Source organism: Phoca vitulina, unplaced genomic scaffold (genome assembly GCF_004348235.1).
Source record: "Phoca vitulina isolate PV1807 unplaced genomic scaffold, GSC_HSeal_1.0 scaffold19, whole genome shotgun sequence".
NCBI classification, from domain to species: domain Eukaryota; kingdom Metazoa; phylum Chordata; class Mammalia; order Carnivora; family Phocidae; genus Phoca; species Phoca vitulina.
The window spans coordinates 29,535,424-29,553,267 of NW_022589722.1; the positions used below are offsets into that span (position 1 = coordinate 29,535,424).

General features: G+C 54.5%; 1 protein-coding gene across 1 annotated transcript; it reads left to right on the top strand.

Annotated features, from left to right (window-relative positions):
- Positions 1-1,180: 1,180 nt before the first annotated feature.
- Positions 1,181-16,582, top strand: PNPLA3 (patatin like phospholipase domain containing 3). Its single transcript, XM_032416733.1, has 9 exons — positions 1,181-1,507; positions 4,069-4,301; positions 5,247-5,312; positions 7,714-7,923; positions 8,771-8,831; positions 10,634-10,849; positions 12,038-12,170; positions 13,132-13,236; positions 14,201-16,582. Exons 1-9 carry the CDS (start codon positions 1,321-1,323, stop codon positions 14,247-14,249), a joined length of 1,260 nt encoding a protein of 419 aa, XP_032272624.1. The 5' UTR covers positions 1,181-1,320; the 3' UTR covers positions 14,250-16,582.
- Positions 16,583-17,844: the final 1,262 nt, after the last annotated feature.

A 17,844-nucleotide genomic window follows, 5' to 3' on the forward strand; every position in this document is an offset into this window, starting at 1 on the left:
CGCCCCACAGGGCCATTTTAAATAGCAATATCACCAACAAAGAGCACAACAATGTGAAATCAATCAGCAGATCACAAGAAGGACACTTGTTTACAGCAGGGAACCTGAACAAGAAGGTGGGGCATCACCTTGTCTGACCCCAGCTGGATATGAGCATACTGGGCAGTTCTCTGCCCTCTTCCCAGTTCCCCATCCATCCCTTTAGGCACAGGCTCAGCAACAGCAGGGGATGCCTCGGACTTGGGAAGCTTTGCGGGTGGGGAGGTCATGCACAACCCATGTGTCCAGGTGCCGCACAGGTGACATTTTGAATCCTGACTGCAACTCTGTTATTTTCAGATGAGGACCCTGAGGCACAGAAAGGGGGAGGCCTGATTCCAAAGCCCACACCCGGGCCTTTGTGGAAGAGGGAGGGGGTTTCTCTGTCCACATCAACAGGAAGTAGGATGGCCCAGGAGACCCAGATTTCTGGCTGTGTAACTCTGGACAGACACCCAACCTCCTTGCCCAGGCTGCCGTGGAAATGCTCTATGCGGTGCACACAGGCCAAGGGACGACTTAGGCACTTCACCTTCCTAAGGGCTCCAGCCAGGATTTAAGCCCCAGCCTGCCAGACTCCCACGGTCCTGCACCGCCCCCACCCCCACACCAGTTATTCCCAATTTTTACTTATAAGTGAAACTTTGAAATGGAAACTTCATGTCACTATCTTTACCACTTGCCACAAGTTGAAGCCATCTTACAGAAAACTGCAGGAAAATCAAGCAAAGCCATCAATTCTATTTAGATTCTGGTGCCTGCTTAAGGTTTTGCTGTCCTGTATGAAAAGGGAAAGGATAGTGTCAAAGGATATTAAGGACCTAAGAGGGCAACCTTCACTTTCTCCCTGACTCAAGGGATGACAAGGAACCGAAAGGGAGCTGTCCGTCTGGGGGATGGACAATTGCTCTCCAGCTCCCACCTGGGGGTAAGGTCCTCTTCTCTCCTCCGCCCCGGCCCCAGACCCCTCGCAGGACCCCGAGGCGATGGAGGTGGGGGGGGGGGAGTGGGCGCCCCGCCCCGCCCCGCCCCGCCCCGCCCCGGTGCTCATTGGGCGGCCGGAGTCTCGTGGGCCTGGCCCGAGGGGGCGGGGCTGCCGGCTGACGTCACGCAGGGAGTGCCTGAGCGGCGGCGCGGAGGCCGGGCGGAGAGAGCGCTCGGGCGCCGAGCGGTGCGGGACGTCCCCAGACCCCGACCCGGACGCGGGTCCCCCGCGAGCGCCGCAGCGCGGCCGACTCCCTCCCGCGAGCCCCGGACCCGAGACCCCGCCGCGCCGCCGCTATGTACGACCCCGAGCGCGGGTGGAGCCTGTCCTTCTCGGGATGCGGCTTCCTGGGCTTCTACCACATCGGGGCGACCCGCTGCCTGAGCGAGCGCGCCCCGCACCTCCTCCGCGACGCGCGCATGCTGTTCGGCTCCTCGGCCGGGGCGCTGCACGGCGTCGTCTTTCTCTCCGGGATCTCGCTGGGTACGTCCGGGGCCGCCGCCGGGGCGCCGCGCGGAGCTGGGATGGGACAACGGACACCGCGGGGTGCGTCCCGGGGGGGCCCGTCCCCAGACGGACGCTACCTCCGCCGCGTCCTCTCGCCCGGCGTCGGCTCCGGGGGTTCTGTGTCGCCAGCCTGGGAGGGGGGTGCGCCTGGGCTTGGCTCTTCTGGGTGTGGGAACCCCGAGCGTATCCGCACTCCAACCCGGCTCTGGCGCCTGGGCTTGCAGGAAGCCCCTCGCCCCGGGACCGAGAGTGAGCTCAAACGGAGCAACGCGGAGGAGGGAGCAGGACCCAGGGGGCCCAGGGTGGAGCTGGTCCCTGAGGTTCCTGCCATCAGCTCACGAGGCGCTGGGCGATTTGCCCTGGGTCGGACCAGGAGGGGGGCATTGGCCTGTGTCCCTGGGTGGGCCCTGTCTTCCCTCTGGCGACTACAGGGTTTGGAGACACGCCCGGCCCCCCAACCCGGGGGAGGTAGGGAGCTGGATAGCCTTTCAGGGAGAGGGCAACCCTTCGGAGTCCTCCTGGGCAGGCTTACTGGTTTGGAGTCGAAGGGTCATGGTGGGGCGGGGGAATGTTGGGGGGGGGGCTTGGAGGGGGTACTAGACCCTTCCTAGGGGCTGGAGTGGATCTCTGGACATCCCCTATACCATCCTTCCCCCCACCCCCACCCTGCTCAGTGCCCCTGGAAATGAGGTCCTGTGCATTTGAATCTTGTGCAAATTAAACATCTGTCTATGTGGGTGGTGGTGGGAGGGGACGATATGGGGCTTGTACCAAGACGGCCCAAACAGGGGTGTGGCCTGGGGTTCTGAGCCAGGGGGCAGGACCTGGGACAAGTGGCAGCTGGAGATGTTGGCACCCAAAGATCCCCAGACAGGAAGATAGTGCACCTCATCAACCCCTGTTCAGCTTCCTTAGCAGTTTACTCTGCTCTTCCCTGGGGACTAATGTGTTGGACTCCACCAGCAGGGAGTGACTTTGTTCCTGCGTGGCCCAGAGCCCCCTGCCAGTAGGTGCAGCCCTGTGATTGGATAGGATTGGATAGGATCGATGAGCAGACCCTGGGCTGGCCCGGAGGTGGGGATCAGGAGAGAGGCCCTGGCTGGCTTTTCCATTGACGGGAGGAGAGCAAAGGGCAGGAGATGTGGTCTCAGGGAGGAACAGACTGGCCATGGCCGATCTGCACACTCTGGGTTTTGGCAGCAATAAAAGACAGCCCTTGTATGTCAAGGTAACCTGCACTGATTCCAGTACAGACAGGGTTCCTAACTGGCAGAGGACATGTGCAGCCTGGGTCTGTACCCTGTAGGGCAGGGGGAGGCTTGGGGACCACGAGGTCCTTGGAAAGTGGGGTCTGGAGGTTTTGGCAGGAGCCACTCCCCAAATTCCAGGAGCCCTGCTTTGAACTCCTGTCTCATTTGGGGACCACGAGGAGCATTTCCTAGGGCCACAACTTGGAAAGAGTTCCTGCGAGTGCTTCCAAGGCAAGTACTCAGCAGGAAAGCCTGGCAGAACGAGCCAGCTGTCTGCGACTTTGCCCCTTCTGCCCTGGCTCCGTGGGGCCACACGCACAGGGAGAGTTGAGTTGAGGTCAGAGGTCTTCCAAGACAGGCTGGCTTATGGCTGTCCTTCTGCATCTCAGGATTTGTGATGGGCTCGGTCTCAGGCTGAGACTGGTGGTCCTGCATGTCAGGGCAATGCAGATCAGCCGGAGGGGGTCCAGGTCCATGAGTGAGGCTTGATGGGGCATGAATGTGGCCCATGCCCATTAGACAGTGGTAATTCTGGTGTCAGAAGCCTAAGGGTAAGTCTAGTTCTTAATTAGAAGCCTTCGCTGGGTTGAGGACCTTACGGATGGTAGCAAATCTAATCCCTTCTGTCCCCAAAGTTAAAAATGCACACTCTGAGATGGCGAGGGGCAGTGAAGTGACTTTCTGAGGTCGCTTGGCTAGTAGGAGGTGTCCTTGCCCTTGGGCCCCAGCCTGCACTGAGTCTCTGCTTCCTGCAATGTTAGGTCCTTTGTGCTAAAGCTCTGATGCTGAGGCATTTCCACTTCTGGCTTTGGGGGATGGAGGGGAGAGAGAGTGCCCCTGGGCACCTCGGGAGGCTCCTTCCTGTGGCGGGGACCCAGAGCAGTGCTGTCCAGGAGAAATACAGTGTAGCTGTGTGTGTCATTTAATATTTCCCAGTAGCCACACTGAAAAAAGTAAAAGACACAAGTGAAATTAATTTCGTTGATCCCAGTACAGCCGGAACATTATCATTTTCACATCTAATCAACATAAAACATGATTAAGGAGATATTTTATTTTATTTTATTTTATTTTTTATGAAACCTTTGAATTCCAGTGTGCCATTTACACACCTCAGATGGGAATGGCCGTATTTGAAGGGACCCATGGCCGCACGTGACTTCTGTATCAGTGCGGGCCCGGAAGAAGGCTGGCCGCTTCCTTGCCACCTGGTGTCGGGTCTTGCCACAAAGCATTTCCATTTCCGGGGTAGCACAGTCCTTTGTGTATTTGTCTCCTGCCCTCCAGACCTCCTCATGCAGATCCTCGTGGACATTGTCCAGAGTGCCAGGAGCCGGAGCATTGGCATCCTCCACCCCTCCTGCAGCTTGGGCAGGCACATCCAAAAAAGTCTTCAGAAACACCTCCCAGACAATATCCACAGGCTCATCTCTGGCAAAATGTGCATTTCGCTCACCAGGGTGTCTGATGGGGAAAACGTACTGGTGTCTGATTTTCAGTCCAAGGACGAAGTTGTGGACGTAAGCAGTTTGCTTATTTGGGCCTTGTCAAGTAAGAAAAGCTATTTCTTTTTGGAAGCAACACAGAGAGGGCTGCCGTAGGCCACCTGCGTCATTTCTTAAGATGCAAAAGACCCTGGCTGCCCAGATGCTGGTTTGCTTCCTGCACCACTCTGTGTGCATCCGGTGGTCGGTGGTCTATAACCTGTGTATATCCCGGAATGGCCCTAGTTGGTTTCAGTTTCAAGTACTACCTCCCTGTCCTTTAAGACTTGGCTCCTGATCCCCTCCTCCAGAGACCCTGTCCCATATATGTCCCTCCTCCCACAATGTATATTCCTAGCACATATAACCAGGAGCATCTCAGCAGCCATGGTCCACCTCTATTTAAGCTTGTTTCCAAAAGGTTTTTCTAGATAGCCAGCACTGGTCCATTCCAGCAGGAGTAGGTTTTCTCAGTGGGCCGGTCTTGCTTCCTGCCTCCCCCCGCCGCTCCCGGCCAGGACCCAAAGCATCAGCAGCATCCAGAAACTTCGCCGGCTTCCAGGCTCTCAGGCCCCACCAGCCTGCTGAATCAGAATCCTGGGGTGGGCCATGGAGTCTGTGGTTGACCAGCCCTCTGGGCGATTCAATGAATTTTTTGCAAAGCCCTGCTCTGGTGTCTTCCCAGTCAGTCAGCGACTCTGGGTCCTCTGGGTGGCATCTGCAAGGGCCCAGTGCAGCTCTTGTGGGGAGAGGGACAGGAAGTTGATGTCCACAGTGTCATTAGGAGCTTTTACTTAGGCCTGAAATACAAGTGTGTAGTTTGGTTCGTCATTTGTTCAGCTTGTTTATTAAAGCGCCCCCTTTGCAAAGAGCATCTTAGGCCTGTTGCTCTGTTCATCTGAAGAAGGCTTATGTGGGCCCCCAGGAGATCAGAAGGCAGGCTGTTTGGGCCTCTGGTTTCACTTCTTTTTGTCTTCGCAGGCCTTGATCTGTTCCAGCTTCATCCCTTTCTTCTGCGGCATAATCCCTCCTTCCTTCAGAGGCGTGGTGAGTCTGCTTTTAAATTGTCTGCCCAGTTCCTGCCTGCAGGGCACCAGCCACAGGCACCCGGGGGCCTGTCCCCAAATGCAGAGCCTTTTGCCTCTTGGCCTTTCAGACAGAGGTTCCCCAGCTAGCCCCCTTCTAGGCTGCCTGGGCAGCATGGCCACTTTTATGTAGAATTAATTATCTCGCTATCTAGAAGGTAAGCTGATTCACTTAATCTTCACCTTAGCACCCCAGATAGGTCCTGCTGGCCTGGTTAAACTCCAAGGTGCTTACGAGTCCGTTCCTTGCTTAGGGTAGAGCTTTATTTTCAGCGCTTGAGAGTTTGCAGCCTGTCTGGGTCTGTCTTTGTCCTTTTTGGCCCATGGCTTTGGGCAGAAGCTGCTGACAGGGCTTCGATTTGGTTCCATCCCACAAATATGTGTTGTGGCCAATTGCTGAGCCCTGCCTGGAATGGAGAGACCCAGGTTGTAGTGTGTGTTCTGCTGGCTTTGGACTAGATGCTGGGCGATGCTGGGCCACTGGCAGACTCCTTCTAGGGCCATGGTGATCACCCTGGGGGTGATTCTGCCGCTGCCCCCCCGACCCTGGGACAGTGTCTGGAGACAGTTTGGGTTGCCATAACTGGGGGAGTGCTCCTGGCGCCTCGTGTGTCGAGGCCCGGGGTGCTGCTGACACCCTGCAGGGCACGGGCCAGCCCTCTCCACAAAGAATGACCTGTTCCTAAACATGAGTAGTGCCCAGCTAAGACATCCTGTCCTGAGAGAGAAGACACGACGTCTGAATGTCCCAGGGTGGTGGCGTCCTCATGCTGTGGGGCAAAGGCAGAGGCATGTCACGCCGAGAGCTTCACTCGTGCCCAGGAGCAGCCCCGTGACAGACACATTGTCCCTGCTTCTGGATGAGAAAACAGGCCCGGAGCAGTGCAGGGGTCACCTCAGATGCCCACGGCCTCTGCCTGGCAGACAGACCCGGACCGAATCCCTCCTCCGGCACACGTTAGCTGGACTGCTTTGGACATATTTCTTAACCTCTCTGAGATCTGTTTGCAAAACGAGGGTTCATCATAGTGTAGCGTCGTAGAGGTGTCGTGAGGCTCGCATGGGCCAGGGCCTCGAGGTGCTTGGCATAGAGCCTGGCACGGGGGAGTCTTCAGAAAGTGGGGGCTGTTTCTACCGTCTTGCCCACCTCACCCAGGCTGCCCCAGCCCCCCCGGGGGGGGGCGGTCGCATATTCAGTACACTCCAGTGAAACCCGCGGAGAACCAGAACAGCTCCTTCTTGATTCCACCAAGCAAACTCAGAACGTTACTATACGAAAATTTGGAATGGAAGGGAAAAGTCCATGTGATAAGGCGCATCGGACTTGAGACTCTCCCTTGAGTGAGAAACAGTCAGCCTGCTTTCTTCCTTAGGGTTCCCGAAAGTTCCCGACGTTCTGATCCATGTCCTTTTCTGCCAGGGAGGTTTCTGAGGCTTCCTTACATCTTCCGTGGAAATTGTGTGGCTATGATTTTGAAAATACCACTGTGTACATGCCTGATCATCTTTTGGACTCAAGGCAAGACTCTCTGGATAGCTAAGGCACGGCTGAGCATGGGTGGTTCTTCTCTGGACTTGCTTTAGGTCTCGGGAAGGACTGGCTGTGATATTTGAAGGCCTTTCTCTGTGAGCACCGACAGCTGGGCTGGGATGGCCTCGGATTTGGGAATCATTCTAGACATTGCTTTGAGCGGTCCAAGACTTTGTCCAAATTGTACCCAACTCTGCCTGTGCCAGCCTAAGGTTGTAGAAGGGTATGGATATAGGAAGCCTGATTGCTTGCGGTAGCTGATCCCAAATGCCACTAGGCTGTGGATTCAGAGGAGGTTTTCTGAAGGCTGCCCTGGTTCCAGGTTCACTGCCATTTAAGTCTCCAAAGCTCCTCAAGGTGCTGGTTCTGATTTTCCAAGCAGCAAGGGGGGTCTGGAATTGAACCCATGAACTTCCGTCTCTTTGAGGGCAGGGTCAATATCATACTCTGTCCCCCGTGCACACAGAGCCCCTGCTCTATTCGGCCCCTTTTGTGCAGATTACATGGGCGCACCTATAGGTACCCGCCTGGGCTTCGGACTTGGCCAGCAAACTATGGGCAGGGCTCCAGCCTCTGTCTGCCTCTTTGCCAGGTACTTTTTGTGCAGTGCACAAACTACACAACAGTATATAGCACACTTGAGTGCCAGCCCAGAGCCTGGCCTGGCATAGAAATGCTCAGTAAAGCTTTGTTGGAAGAGTAGTTCTGGAACCTTGTCTTCCCACAATATCAGCCTGCGGCTCTGAGAAGGCTCTACCCATAATCCGAAAAAGCACAGAAGACACTCGCCCAGAGCTTCTGACAGTATGTCCTTTCTTCCTCCCCGTAAAAGCGATACGTGGATGGAGGAGTAAGTGACAATGTCCCCTTCTTTGATGCCAAAACGACCATCACTGTGTCCCCCTTCTACGGGGAGTATGACATCTGCCCTAAAGTCACGTCAACGAACTTTCTTCACGTGGACCTAACCAAGCTCAGTTTGCGCCTCTGCTCCGAGAATGTCTACCTACTAATGCGAGCACTGTTCCCTCCGGATCTCAAGGTGAGTTGGGGGCTGTGTGTTCTGGGGGTGCGGCTCTTCTTTGCTTCCTTGTTTGCCAGGATAGCTCCCAATTGTCCTTTCCACAAACAGAAACAGATCCCCCTCATCGAATAGGAACTCAGAGAAGAGTTTCTGGTCCCGGCAGCTCTGGGCTGCCCCACTCTGCCCATTGGAATCACCTGGGAAGATTTAAACAGCCCTGCAGCTCAGATTCCACATCCCCGGGCTATGATTTAAGTAGTTGGGGTGCAGCCTGGGCAGTGCAATTTTTTTTTTTTTTTTTGGAGGTATCCTGAGGATTCGTATTTGCAAGTGTGGTCAAGAACCACACTGCATTTGGTGGTTTAATCTTTCTTGATTGTTGTTGTAGGAGGTCTTATCTCCCTAATAAAAAGAAAAGGTGTGAACCATGTACCCTAATGGTTCTCCAGGGAGAAGGAAGGCAGTGCGTAAGCTGTACCCCAACAGCATGTACTCCAGGAGAGAGGGGAGGCTGTGCATTGGTTTGCATGTGTGGTTTGTGTCCAGACGAGTGGAGGAGGCCGCTGTTAATTGTCCCATGACAACTAGCACAGGCCCCCATATTTGTGAGGGTGGAGGCTCGTGCAGGGACCAAGGGAGCCTAGGGAAATCAGCGCCTGTCATGCTGCGCTGCCAGCAAAGTCTTCGTGGAGGGGGTGTCGTTCGAACCTAGTCCCGTGTGGAAGTTGACTTTTGTCTCTTAGGAGCCTGGAGCCCTGTCGTCCAGCCTTGCCGTGGCCGTGCTGGGCCATGGGAGCAGCTGCCAGCGGGGAGGGCTCTGCTCTTGGTCTCAGCACTGCAGTTACAGTACTTGGTTTGTTGCCAGGTGCTTGGCGAGATCTGCGTTCGTGGGTACTTAGACGCCTTGAGGTTCTTGGAGGAGAGCGGTACGTACGGGCGCGGTGAGGGTAGACCGGCCTTTTAACAGGCTTTTCGCTAGCAGTCACTGGAGCCTGGTGTTGGGTAGAAACTCAGCGCTCAGCGTCTTCACTTGGCACCTTGCTCAGCCCCTTCATTCGCCCTGGGAAATAGGAAATCTTGGCCCCATTTTACAAATGGGGAGATGGCGGTGAGCCGGGGACCCCACCGAGGAACAGAGCTGGGGCTCAGCCGCGGGGTATCCCCGCCCCACGGCTCTCTCCTCCCTCAGTAATCCCCTGTCCGAACAGTGAAGGCAGTCCTGTTAGTTTTTCTTTTCTTTTTTTTTTTTTTAAAGATTTTATTTATTCATTTGAGAGAGAATGAGATAGAGAGAGCATGAGAGGGGAGAGGGTCAGAGGGAGAAGCAGACTCCCTGCCGAGCAGGGAGCCCGATGCGGGACTCGATCCCGGGACTCCAGGATCATGACCTGAGCCGAAGGCAGTCGCTTAACCAACTGAGCCACCCAGGCGCCCAGTCCTGTTAGTTTTTCTTTGCTGCATGAACTATTTTGAATCTTTAGATAAACAAGGGAGGGAGTTTAAGCAGGGTTTCTGGCCCTGAGCCCCAAGTGGAGCAAGCAGAATCCTTGTCTCTGGCCAGGTGTGGGTCACACCCATGAGCCCAGCTGTCCTTTCTGGGGCAGGTTCCTGCCTTTGGGTCATCAGCGGGTCTGGGCGCTGGGAATTGGGCTCTCGCCAGTATTAAATGGATTGTCTTTAAGGCTAAAAGTTGGTTTCCCTACTGCTTCTCTGAATTAGTCTTTGGCCAAGACCAAGGAGTGGTGGTTAAAAGGACATACATGTATTTTTCGACTGGGAAAATGTTGCTTGTGCACCTTCAAGGTGCTGAGCCATTGGCTCGGTGCCAGGGATACCACGGGGAAGAGACAGATGTGGTCTTTGTCCCTTGGGAGCTTAGCTTGTGGGTCAGGTGAGCAGAGAAGCAAGTGGAAGGACGGCGTGTGCCAAGTGCCCTGATAGGAAGCTACGGGACACTGTGGTATCACACGGGAGAGATCTGCATGGCCCGGGTGGGGGAGGTAGGGCTTCGGGAGGATGTGAATCCTTGTTGCAACTTTGAGACGAATGGGAGCGTTCTAGGCATGGGGGACATGAGTGAGAGGCTTGCAGGCCACAGAGCATGTAGTAAGGTTGTAGGAGGGAAAGCAGGCACGTGTAACTGGAGTGGCAGGGCCTGCCCAAACTCCCTTACCTGGTGCTGCTTTCAAAGCCCCACAGCGGAAGAGTGTCATCCTTAATGTCAGACCTGGGGTCGAATTCCGCTCTTCCACTCACTGGCTGTGTGGCTTTGGGTGAGTCTCTTAACCTCTCTGTGCTTCTGATTTCTCGGCTGAAGTGGAGGGGCGGAGACCAGTGGGAATGGTCGTAATTGTTACGAAGTTCCTAACTCAGGGCCTGGAATACGGGCTTCACCGGTGGTCCAGTTATTATAAATTAGTTGTAATTCTTATCTTTCACCTTCATAAATCCACCCGTGGCTGTGGAGTGCACACAGCTAGTGAGTGACGAGCCGGAGCCAAACGCACATGTCTCCAGCTTCAAAACCCCACACTCGTTTCCCTCTCTTACACAAGCCCGAACGCCCGCCCTCATTTCTCCCCACCTCCTGCTTAGCCCATAACAGGCCTGCGGCTCCCTGGGCGCTTGCCTGCTGGGTTCCTGTCATTCTGCGGGTGGGCGGCTGCGTGAGTAATGACCCCCTGCTGCCCACATTCACTTGGTGGTCGGTTTCCCGTGTCCTTGGTAGGCATCTGCAACAGGCCCCATCCATGCCTGAGTTTACCCTCAGAGGAGTTGAAGACCCTTAAATTCACCTGGGGACACAGGAGCCTGGAATCTCCCCTGAGGGTGGCTGCGGGGCGGACGAAGCCTGAGGGAGACGAGCTGCTGGACCACCTGCGTCTCAGCATCCTGCCCTGGGATGAGAGCATCCTGGACACCCTGTCGCCCAAGCTCACTGCAGGTGCTCACTCCACAGGGGGGCGGGCTGACAGAGGAGGTGGTTTTCCTGTGACACAGAGAGAGAAAGGGAGAGACAGAGACTGAAAGGGCTTTTTCTCTAGGTGCTGTGGAGGAAGGTAATCCTCATGTGGGAGGTGGGGCGGAGCGAGAGGGCAGGCCTGTTGAGGCCCCCACTCCTGGCACAGGCCTGTGCTCAGTCTCCTTTCCCATGGGGTCATGGCCAGAGGAGAGCAGACTCCAGCTGAGCCTGTTTTGAGTGAACCGGACACACTAGATGATGGGGGTGGGGAGTGGAGGTGGGGGGCCCACAGGGGTGGGCCTGTTCTTCCAGAACCCCTCTCTGCCTGTTCACCCATCTCAAAGCCTTCTTTCTTGAGGAGCCCCCTTTCTCTGATTTCTCCCTGCCTCCAGAGCTGCAATTTTGAATCGCCATTGAGTGGTGATATACTTTATCATGTGATCAACTATTAGGTGGACAGGTGTGCACATACCAGCTTCCGATTGGGCACTTGGAGAAGTTCAGAGACGCGCGGGACGTCATCCCTTGCCCCAGGGCACTGGCACCTCTGTTAAATTACCTGCACTAGCCAGCAGCTGTTGGGGCGAATGTGATTTGGGGCATCAGGAGGTCATTACAAAACGGAACTAACAGGACAGATGGCTCTGGGCAGAAGGAGACACAGTCCAGCGGAAGGTTCAGGGAAAAAGCTCAGAAGTCGATGGGGTATTCGAGAAGTTTGTGTAGCCCTCCAAAAATAGTTGTTATTTAAACGAGAGTGGTTCACTGAGAACCCTGTATCCTGCGGGCTATCTGAGGGCTGTTCTGGGCATACTCCTCATTTGATCTCATTTGTGAGTGCTTCTGATTCTTCAGATGCTGGGATTTGTGTATTTTTTTTTTTTTTTTTTTAAGATTTTATTTATTTGCCAGAGAGAGAGAGGGAGAGTACAAGCAGGGGGAGTGGCAGGCAGAGGGAGAAGCAGGCTCCTTGCTAAGCAAGGAGCCCAATGCGGGGCTCGATCCCAGGACCCTGGGATCATGACCTGAGCTGAAGGCAGACGCTTAACCATCTGAGCCACCCAGGCACCCCGGGATTTGTGTATTTCATAGAAAATCCAAGCAGCCCCTCAGGAAGGTGGTTTGGTTTTTACCCTGGTGGGAGATACACCTGCACATTGTATTTTTCAGCACTGAGTGAAGCAGTTAAAAACCAACACGGATACGTGAGCAAGATTTGCAACTTCTTACCGATTAAGGTAATGTCGTATGTGATGCTTCCTTGTACGCTGCCCGTGGAGTCTGCCATCGCTGTGGTCCAGAGGTGAGCGTTTTATGTGGCTTTGTGCTTTCCTCCTGGGGTTGGGTGGAGATTGAGGGAGTCCACGTAAGGGCCTTGACCTGTGGCCTGGCTCCTTGTAGAGTGTGATGGAGCTCACGGTCCATAAGGAGCACCCTGAAAAGTGCCTCATGGGGACCCCACTCAGCCCACCTCTTTTCTCCATGCTGTTCTTGTTTGCCACTTCTTAGTAGTTGTACACTTTCATTTTGGGATTTTATTCCCGGGGTGTTGGGAGGACACGAGGCACACACTTGAATCCCGGGTATTTGTTTAACCTCTGCTTTCTTTAGATTTATGTTAGTGTTTACGGTCTTTTTAGTGAGTCAGTCAGCATGGCCTTTGGTCCATCTTTTAGAGGCCAAACCATCCTTCAGAATCCAGCTTGATTCTCCTGCCCAGATCCCCTCCTCACTCTTACCGAAGTAGCCGCCTGCTCCCAACACCCCTGCCCTAGGGTGAGGTCTGGTCAGGCATTTACAGAGCTCACCACATGGGTCCTTTTGTGCAGGGGTGGGGGGTGGGGAGTCCGCTGGGCTGGCACCTGGCCCAGTGCCACAGGGCTTGGGGGGAGGGGAGGTGCTACCTTGACTATGAGATTCTCTGCATAAGCTTCAGCGGGTACCTTGCCACAGAGGAGAAGCCTGGAAACCGTTCCCCTTTTATTTCCACGAGTATCCCTTGAGCTTTCCAGAGCCCCCAATGACCTAACTTTGCTTTAGGGCTTTTAGGGAGGTTTAGTCTTTGGTGTCATGTCCCTAATCCACCTTCCGGGATTGATCAGATTGGGATTAGATGTGAGTCTGGCGGTTTAGCTGGACAAAGGACATTGTTTTAAGATACCTGCCTTTTGTTTAGTTTTTGGTTGTGTGTGTGTGTGTGTGTTTTGGCTTGTTCTCATGTGGGTAAGTGTGTATGTGTGTGTCTCCTGGTTTTATTCCTGCAGACTGGTGATGTGGCTTCCAGATATGCCCGAGGACATCCGGTGGCTGCAGTGGCTCACCTCGAGTGTGTGTTCGCGAGTGATGACACAGCTCTTCCCCACCTCCAGGTCAATGATTTGGCTGTGGGTGTGTGGGTCCGGCAGGGACCTTTCATCTGCGGGTTGGGGGGTGCCTATTTATGCAGATTCTCGTCTGACCCCACACTTCTGAATCGCAGTCTGGGGGGCGGGGTGCCTGGGGGTGGAACCCAGCATCCTTTGTTGCTCCCATGGCCCCTGGGATGCCGCTGCTTCTGAATTCTGAAAACTGATTCAGAGCGAGAAGGGCTTGGTTGCAGCTACAAGGGTTGGGTCTAATCCTGAAAATCGTGGGCCTTGACGGTCTCACCTGTTCCGTGCGGGTGTTCTTCATCTCCTCACTGGGTTTTTTTTTTGAGGCTTTGGGGAGCCCCTGGCACGGTACTGGCCACGTGGTGGGCACTCAGGAGATGGGGTCTCAGTGCTATTGGCAGACCTGGAAGGATTCAAAGTAGGGGAGTGGAAGGGTCTGGTTTGCACTGGGCAATGATTCTAGTGGCCGTGGGAAGGAGCCCTCATCACTGGGCCCTCGGGTGGCAGGCTCACCAGCAAGAGGGCAATTGCCCTGGTCCAGGCAAGGATGAGGAGGGCCTGGTCTCACTAGAACCTGTGGGACGGAGGTGTTCGTAGGCTCTAGGGCCAGGAGATGGCAGTTGCAAGCCCTGGGGTCTGCCTGCATTCAGAGGGAGTGGGACAGCTGGTCAGAAGGAGGTGGCCTGGGGATGGTAGTGCAGGCCAGTGGGCGAGCTGGTCTATGCGGAGGAAGCTGATGGGCTCTGTTGTGCCTGTGGACGTCCAGTGGGAGGGGTCCAGGCGGCTGGAGGGCCACCAGCTTAGAACCCCAGGGTGGTGACATCAGCCCAGCACGGAAGGGTGGAAGACGCCGTGGCTTTGGACACCACCACCCTGCAGTGCCCAGAGGGCTGGTGGCGTCCATCCATCCTTGCTGAGGCTGAAGGCCAGCGGCTGAGTTAGTATTCTTCACTCGTTTCAGATCCCAGACACCAGCAAGCGGCCAACAGCCTTCCCCGAGGGACTTATGAAGGCACTGCTGCCTGCCCTGCTGTCCAGTAGGGGCCGGAGCGGAGGCTGCTCGGCAAACCTGTCCTGTCTGGCCTGGCTTTGGGGGGCCGGAGCTGGGAGGGACTCCTCCTTTCCCACTCCTCGTGCAGAAGCGTTCACGAGGAGACAAGTCTAGGACATTCTTTCGCAGGTACTTCCCGATCTCTCTGTAGCTACGTCCGCACTGGCATTCGATGCCCCGATGTCTGTGACACACGGGGTCCTGCCTCTGTGCTGAATTTATAGTTTACTGAAACCAAAGGCGATCTAGTGTTTTTAGGAAAAGCTAGGAAGCTACTTTTGGTGTATGTGGTGGTCTAGAGCTTAAGGAAGTCTAACATTTAAGCACCTGGGTCTGTTAGCTTGGTCGGCTGGGAAATGACACCAGGAAGCCCAGGATGGAGGGGCCACTGCCAACCGTCTTGCCGCCCTCCCAGTGCACTGTTCCTAGAATAGCCTGTGTTGTGATGGGTTGGGGGTGGGTGGGGGTGCGGGTGGGGGTACCTATGGCTGGGGGTTGGGCTGCCCTTTGTGCAGTCTTGGGGTTTGGAAGGAAGAGTAACGTGATCCTGTTTCCCCAGACAGGAAGTGGTCAGTGGCGCGGGAGGGGGTGGTAGCCTTCTCCAACGAGGGCATTGACGCTCGTGGGCCATTAAAAGATGCTCAATTATTTACATTTTGGAACACTTTTTTTGACCTAGCTTAAATATTTGATAGAGTTTTGTATAAAATATAAAGGAGTCTTATTATCTGTTGCATTGTATGCGAATCAGGGAGGTATTAATAAGCCTTACGAAAAAATAGAATTCAGTGCACATATAGGCATCCCGGGCCCCCAGGCAGTAGCCCAGCACAACAGACGGGCTTGTGGCCTGCGCCCCTTTTTTCTCAACATCCCCTGCCCACTTCTGTACTCCCAGAGCCTTAATGGAGACAAGCAAGAGACGGGGACCTACCTTCTCCCCAGGTGTGATTCGTTGGCAAGCACAGAGTAAAGTGACTGCAGGTGAACTGTGCTGTTTTTCTTATTTATGCATTTGAGTGTAACCAAAAGGAAGCAGTGATAAGCTCAAAATCCTCAACATTGGCACAGCAAGCTGCATCTCTCACCTGTACCGAGTCAGCACGCTGGGAGTTGAAGAACCAGCAAGTTCAGACACAGCACTTTCTTACAAGGACAGACCCTTAAGAAGAGAGATGTGGTTCTAGGGGCAGCCTCTAGGCGAGCCCGTTCCCTTGAGCTGCCATGAGATTATGGACTCCTAGAAGCAGGCTCCTTGTGAGCATATGGGGCCACCGCCCAGCACACAGAACCCCCCCCTTTGCGGCTCCTTGCTGGGTCCTTGTGTCTCGGGGACATGGGGACTGAGGCTCCCGTTCTGATAGCGCTCGCCTCCTCAAGGAGGCAAGAGCTGGTGAGAGGCAGGCTCTCCCAGCCGCTTGAAGCCCCAGAGCAGGACCCTGCTCCTTGCTGAGCTGGCCTAGGAGTGGGGGAGACCAGGCCTGACACCCACCTCACACCTTCCTCACACCTTCCCCTGAGCCCCTGATTCTCAAGTTCCCTGATCAGCTGTCTTCTGTCAGAAGCGCAGCACGGTCAGCAGCTAGGAGCACGCTTCAGCTGTATTTTCAATAACCGCCATATTTCTGCATAGACCATATGTACGCTAGTTCTCTGATCACCATAAGGAAGGAATTATGTCAGCAGCTGGTAGGATTACATGCAACTGCTTTTCTTACTACTTTTTGAATTGGTTCCACCTCACAATGAGCATGTGTTTTATAATTTTTTTAAAATATGTGTGCAAAGACAAAGAAGGATACTGTTCTTATAGAAATGGCCAAGGCTCCACTCCCCACCTGCGCGTTAATGCCACCCAGCCCCACACCTCCCAGCTCTGCGGAGGTTGCTGATCAGCACGCAACAACATTCTTCGGTTCCTACCACCGTATCAGACAAAACTCCTTTATCTGGCACATTTATGCTCTGGAAGACGCTCCACTGTCAGGAATAGTAACTGTGTGGTCTAGTAAATGCCAGGGAGCAAGTCTTTATTTGGTGAACAGGTAACAAAACCTGGTGCACAGCGGGAGCCTCGTCTTATTTAAAAACACCCGAAATTGTGGGTGTGCATGTGTGTACAGAGGAAAGGTGGAGAACGTATACACCCCAGTACTGACCGTGGATGTCATTACGCCATTATCTGTAATTACAGCCCATTTGTTGTGCTTCTGGGTGGTTTTCAAATTTCTGTGGTAAATATTTATTACCTTCATTGGGAAATAACTCATAATAAACGTGACTTTGAAAACATTTTCCGTTGTCTCTACATTCTCTCAGGAGCCCCGCTTTTGTTTTCCTTCCCTCACAGACAAGTTCCTTCAAATGCTGCCCCCCTCCCCCCAGGTTTATGGCCCCACCAGCCAGGTGCTCTCCACATGCTCTGTCCTGGACCCTGGACCAGAACCCCCCACTCCCTAGAGTCCCTCTCCTTCCTCTGGGACCCCAGACTGTCCTGAGTGCTGGGCTCGTCCCCAAGGCTCAGCCTTGCCTCCTTTACGAGTTCACAGCGCTCCTGGGGTGGGGGGGCTCACTCTGAGGACCCGGTCTCTGGCTCAGGTGAGGGGCAAGCCCACCCGGCCACCTCCACCTGGATATTCCTTGGCATAACTCAGCACCTCAACATAACTCCTTCCGTGCAGAGCTGCCCTGTATCTGTCAACTTCCAAGTCGCCTGAGCCAGGACCCAGGGACTCACTGAGCGCCTTCTCCCTGTCTGACCCTGCCCCCTCCAGCTGGTCCCCATCCTGCTGTGTCCACCTCCACTTAAGGCCTCTGGAATCTAGCCTCTTGTCCCCAGCCCACTCCCTAGAGCCCATGCCACAGGGTGTCCCAAACTAAGAGGTGAGTGACCTCTATGGGCATCTGTGGGAAGACCCAGTGTCCCTTCCTTACAACCTCTGAGCCTGAGGTTTGATTTTATTAAGGGAACCAGTGTGGTCACCGAACTGCATTTCTACTATTGATGGGGCCAGATCAACACTGTGTAAGCCAAGTTCTCTCAAAAGCTGGCGTCCTTGCAGGTCTCACTAGGTGATTTGATCAGTTAGGATAGGCTGGGTTATGTTGCATTTAACAAAGACTCCCCCAGAAGACTTATTTCTCATACTATATGTCCACCAGACTTGGCTGGCCCAGCCTGAAACTGTCCTTCCATCTGGAGGGTCACCGATCACAGCAACAGGGAGAAAGGAATATGGTGCTCTAAGGTTGTCATCCAGACATACCTAGCTCTTCTGCCTACAACCTGCTGCCTACAACCTGCTGACCAAAGCAAGTCACGTGGGTGGGGGCGGGAAAATACAACCCTACCTTTTGCCCAAAAGAGGAGCACCAGAATTACTGATGAACACCACTGAGGGCCAAGGAGCCTCAAAACCCAAAGTCTCTTGACCCAATCAATTTAGGAAATACTGGGTTCAAGAAAGTGAAACAGGTATAGGTACTGCAGGACTTCTCAGAGCCTTTAATATGTTAATATGCCTTTTGACTGTCAAGAGATGGTGTTTTGAGGA

Coding starts and splice junctions, on each gene's coding strand:
- PNPLA3 (XM_032416733.1), top strand. CDS start 1,321: ATGTACGACCCCGAGCGCGGGTGGAGCCTGTCCTTCTCGGGATGCGGC. Junction 1,508..4,068: donor TCTCTCCGGGATCTCGCTGG/GTACGTCCGGGG, acceptor CCTGCCCTCCAG/ACCTCCTCATGCAGATCCTC. Junction 13,237..14,200: donor CAGCTCTTCCCCACCTCCAG/GTCAATGATTTG, acceptor CACTCGTTTCAG/ATCCCAGACACCAGCAAGCG.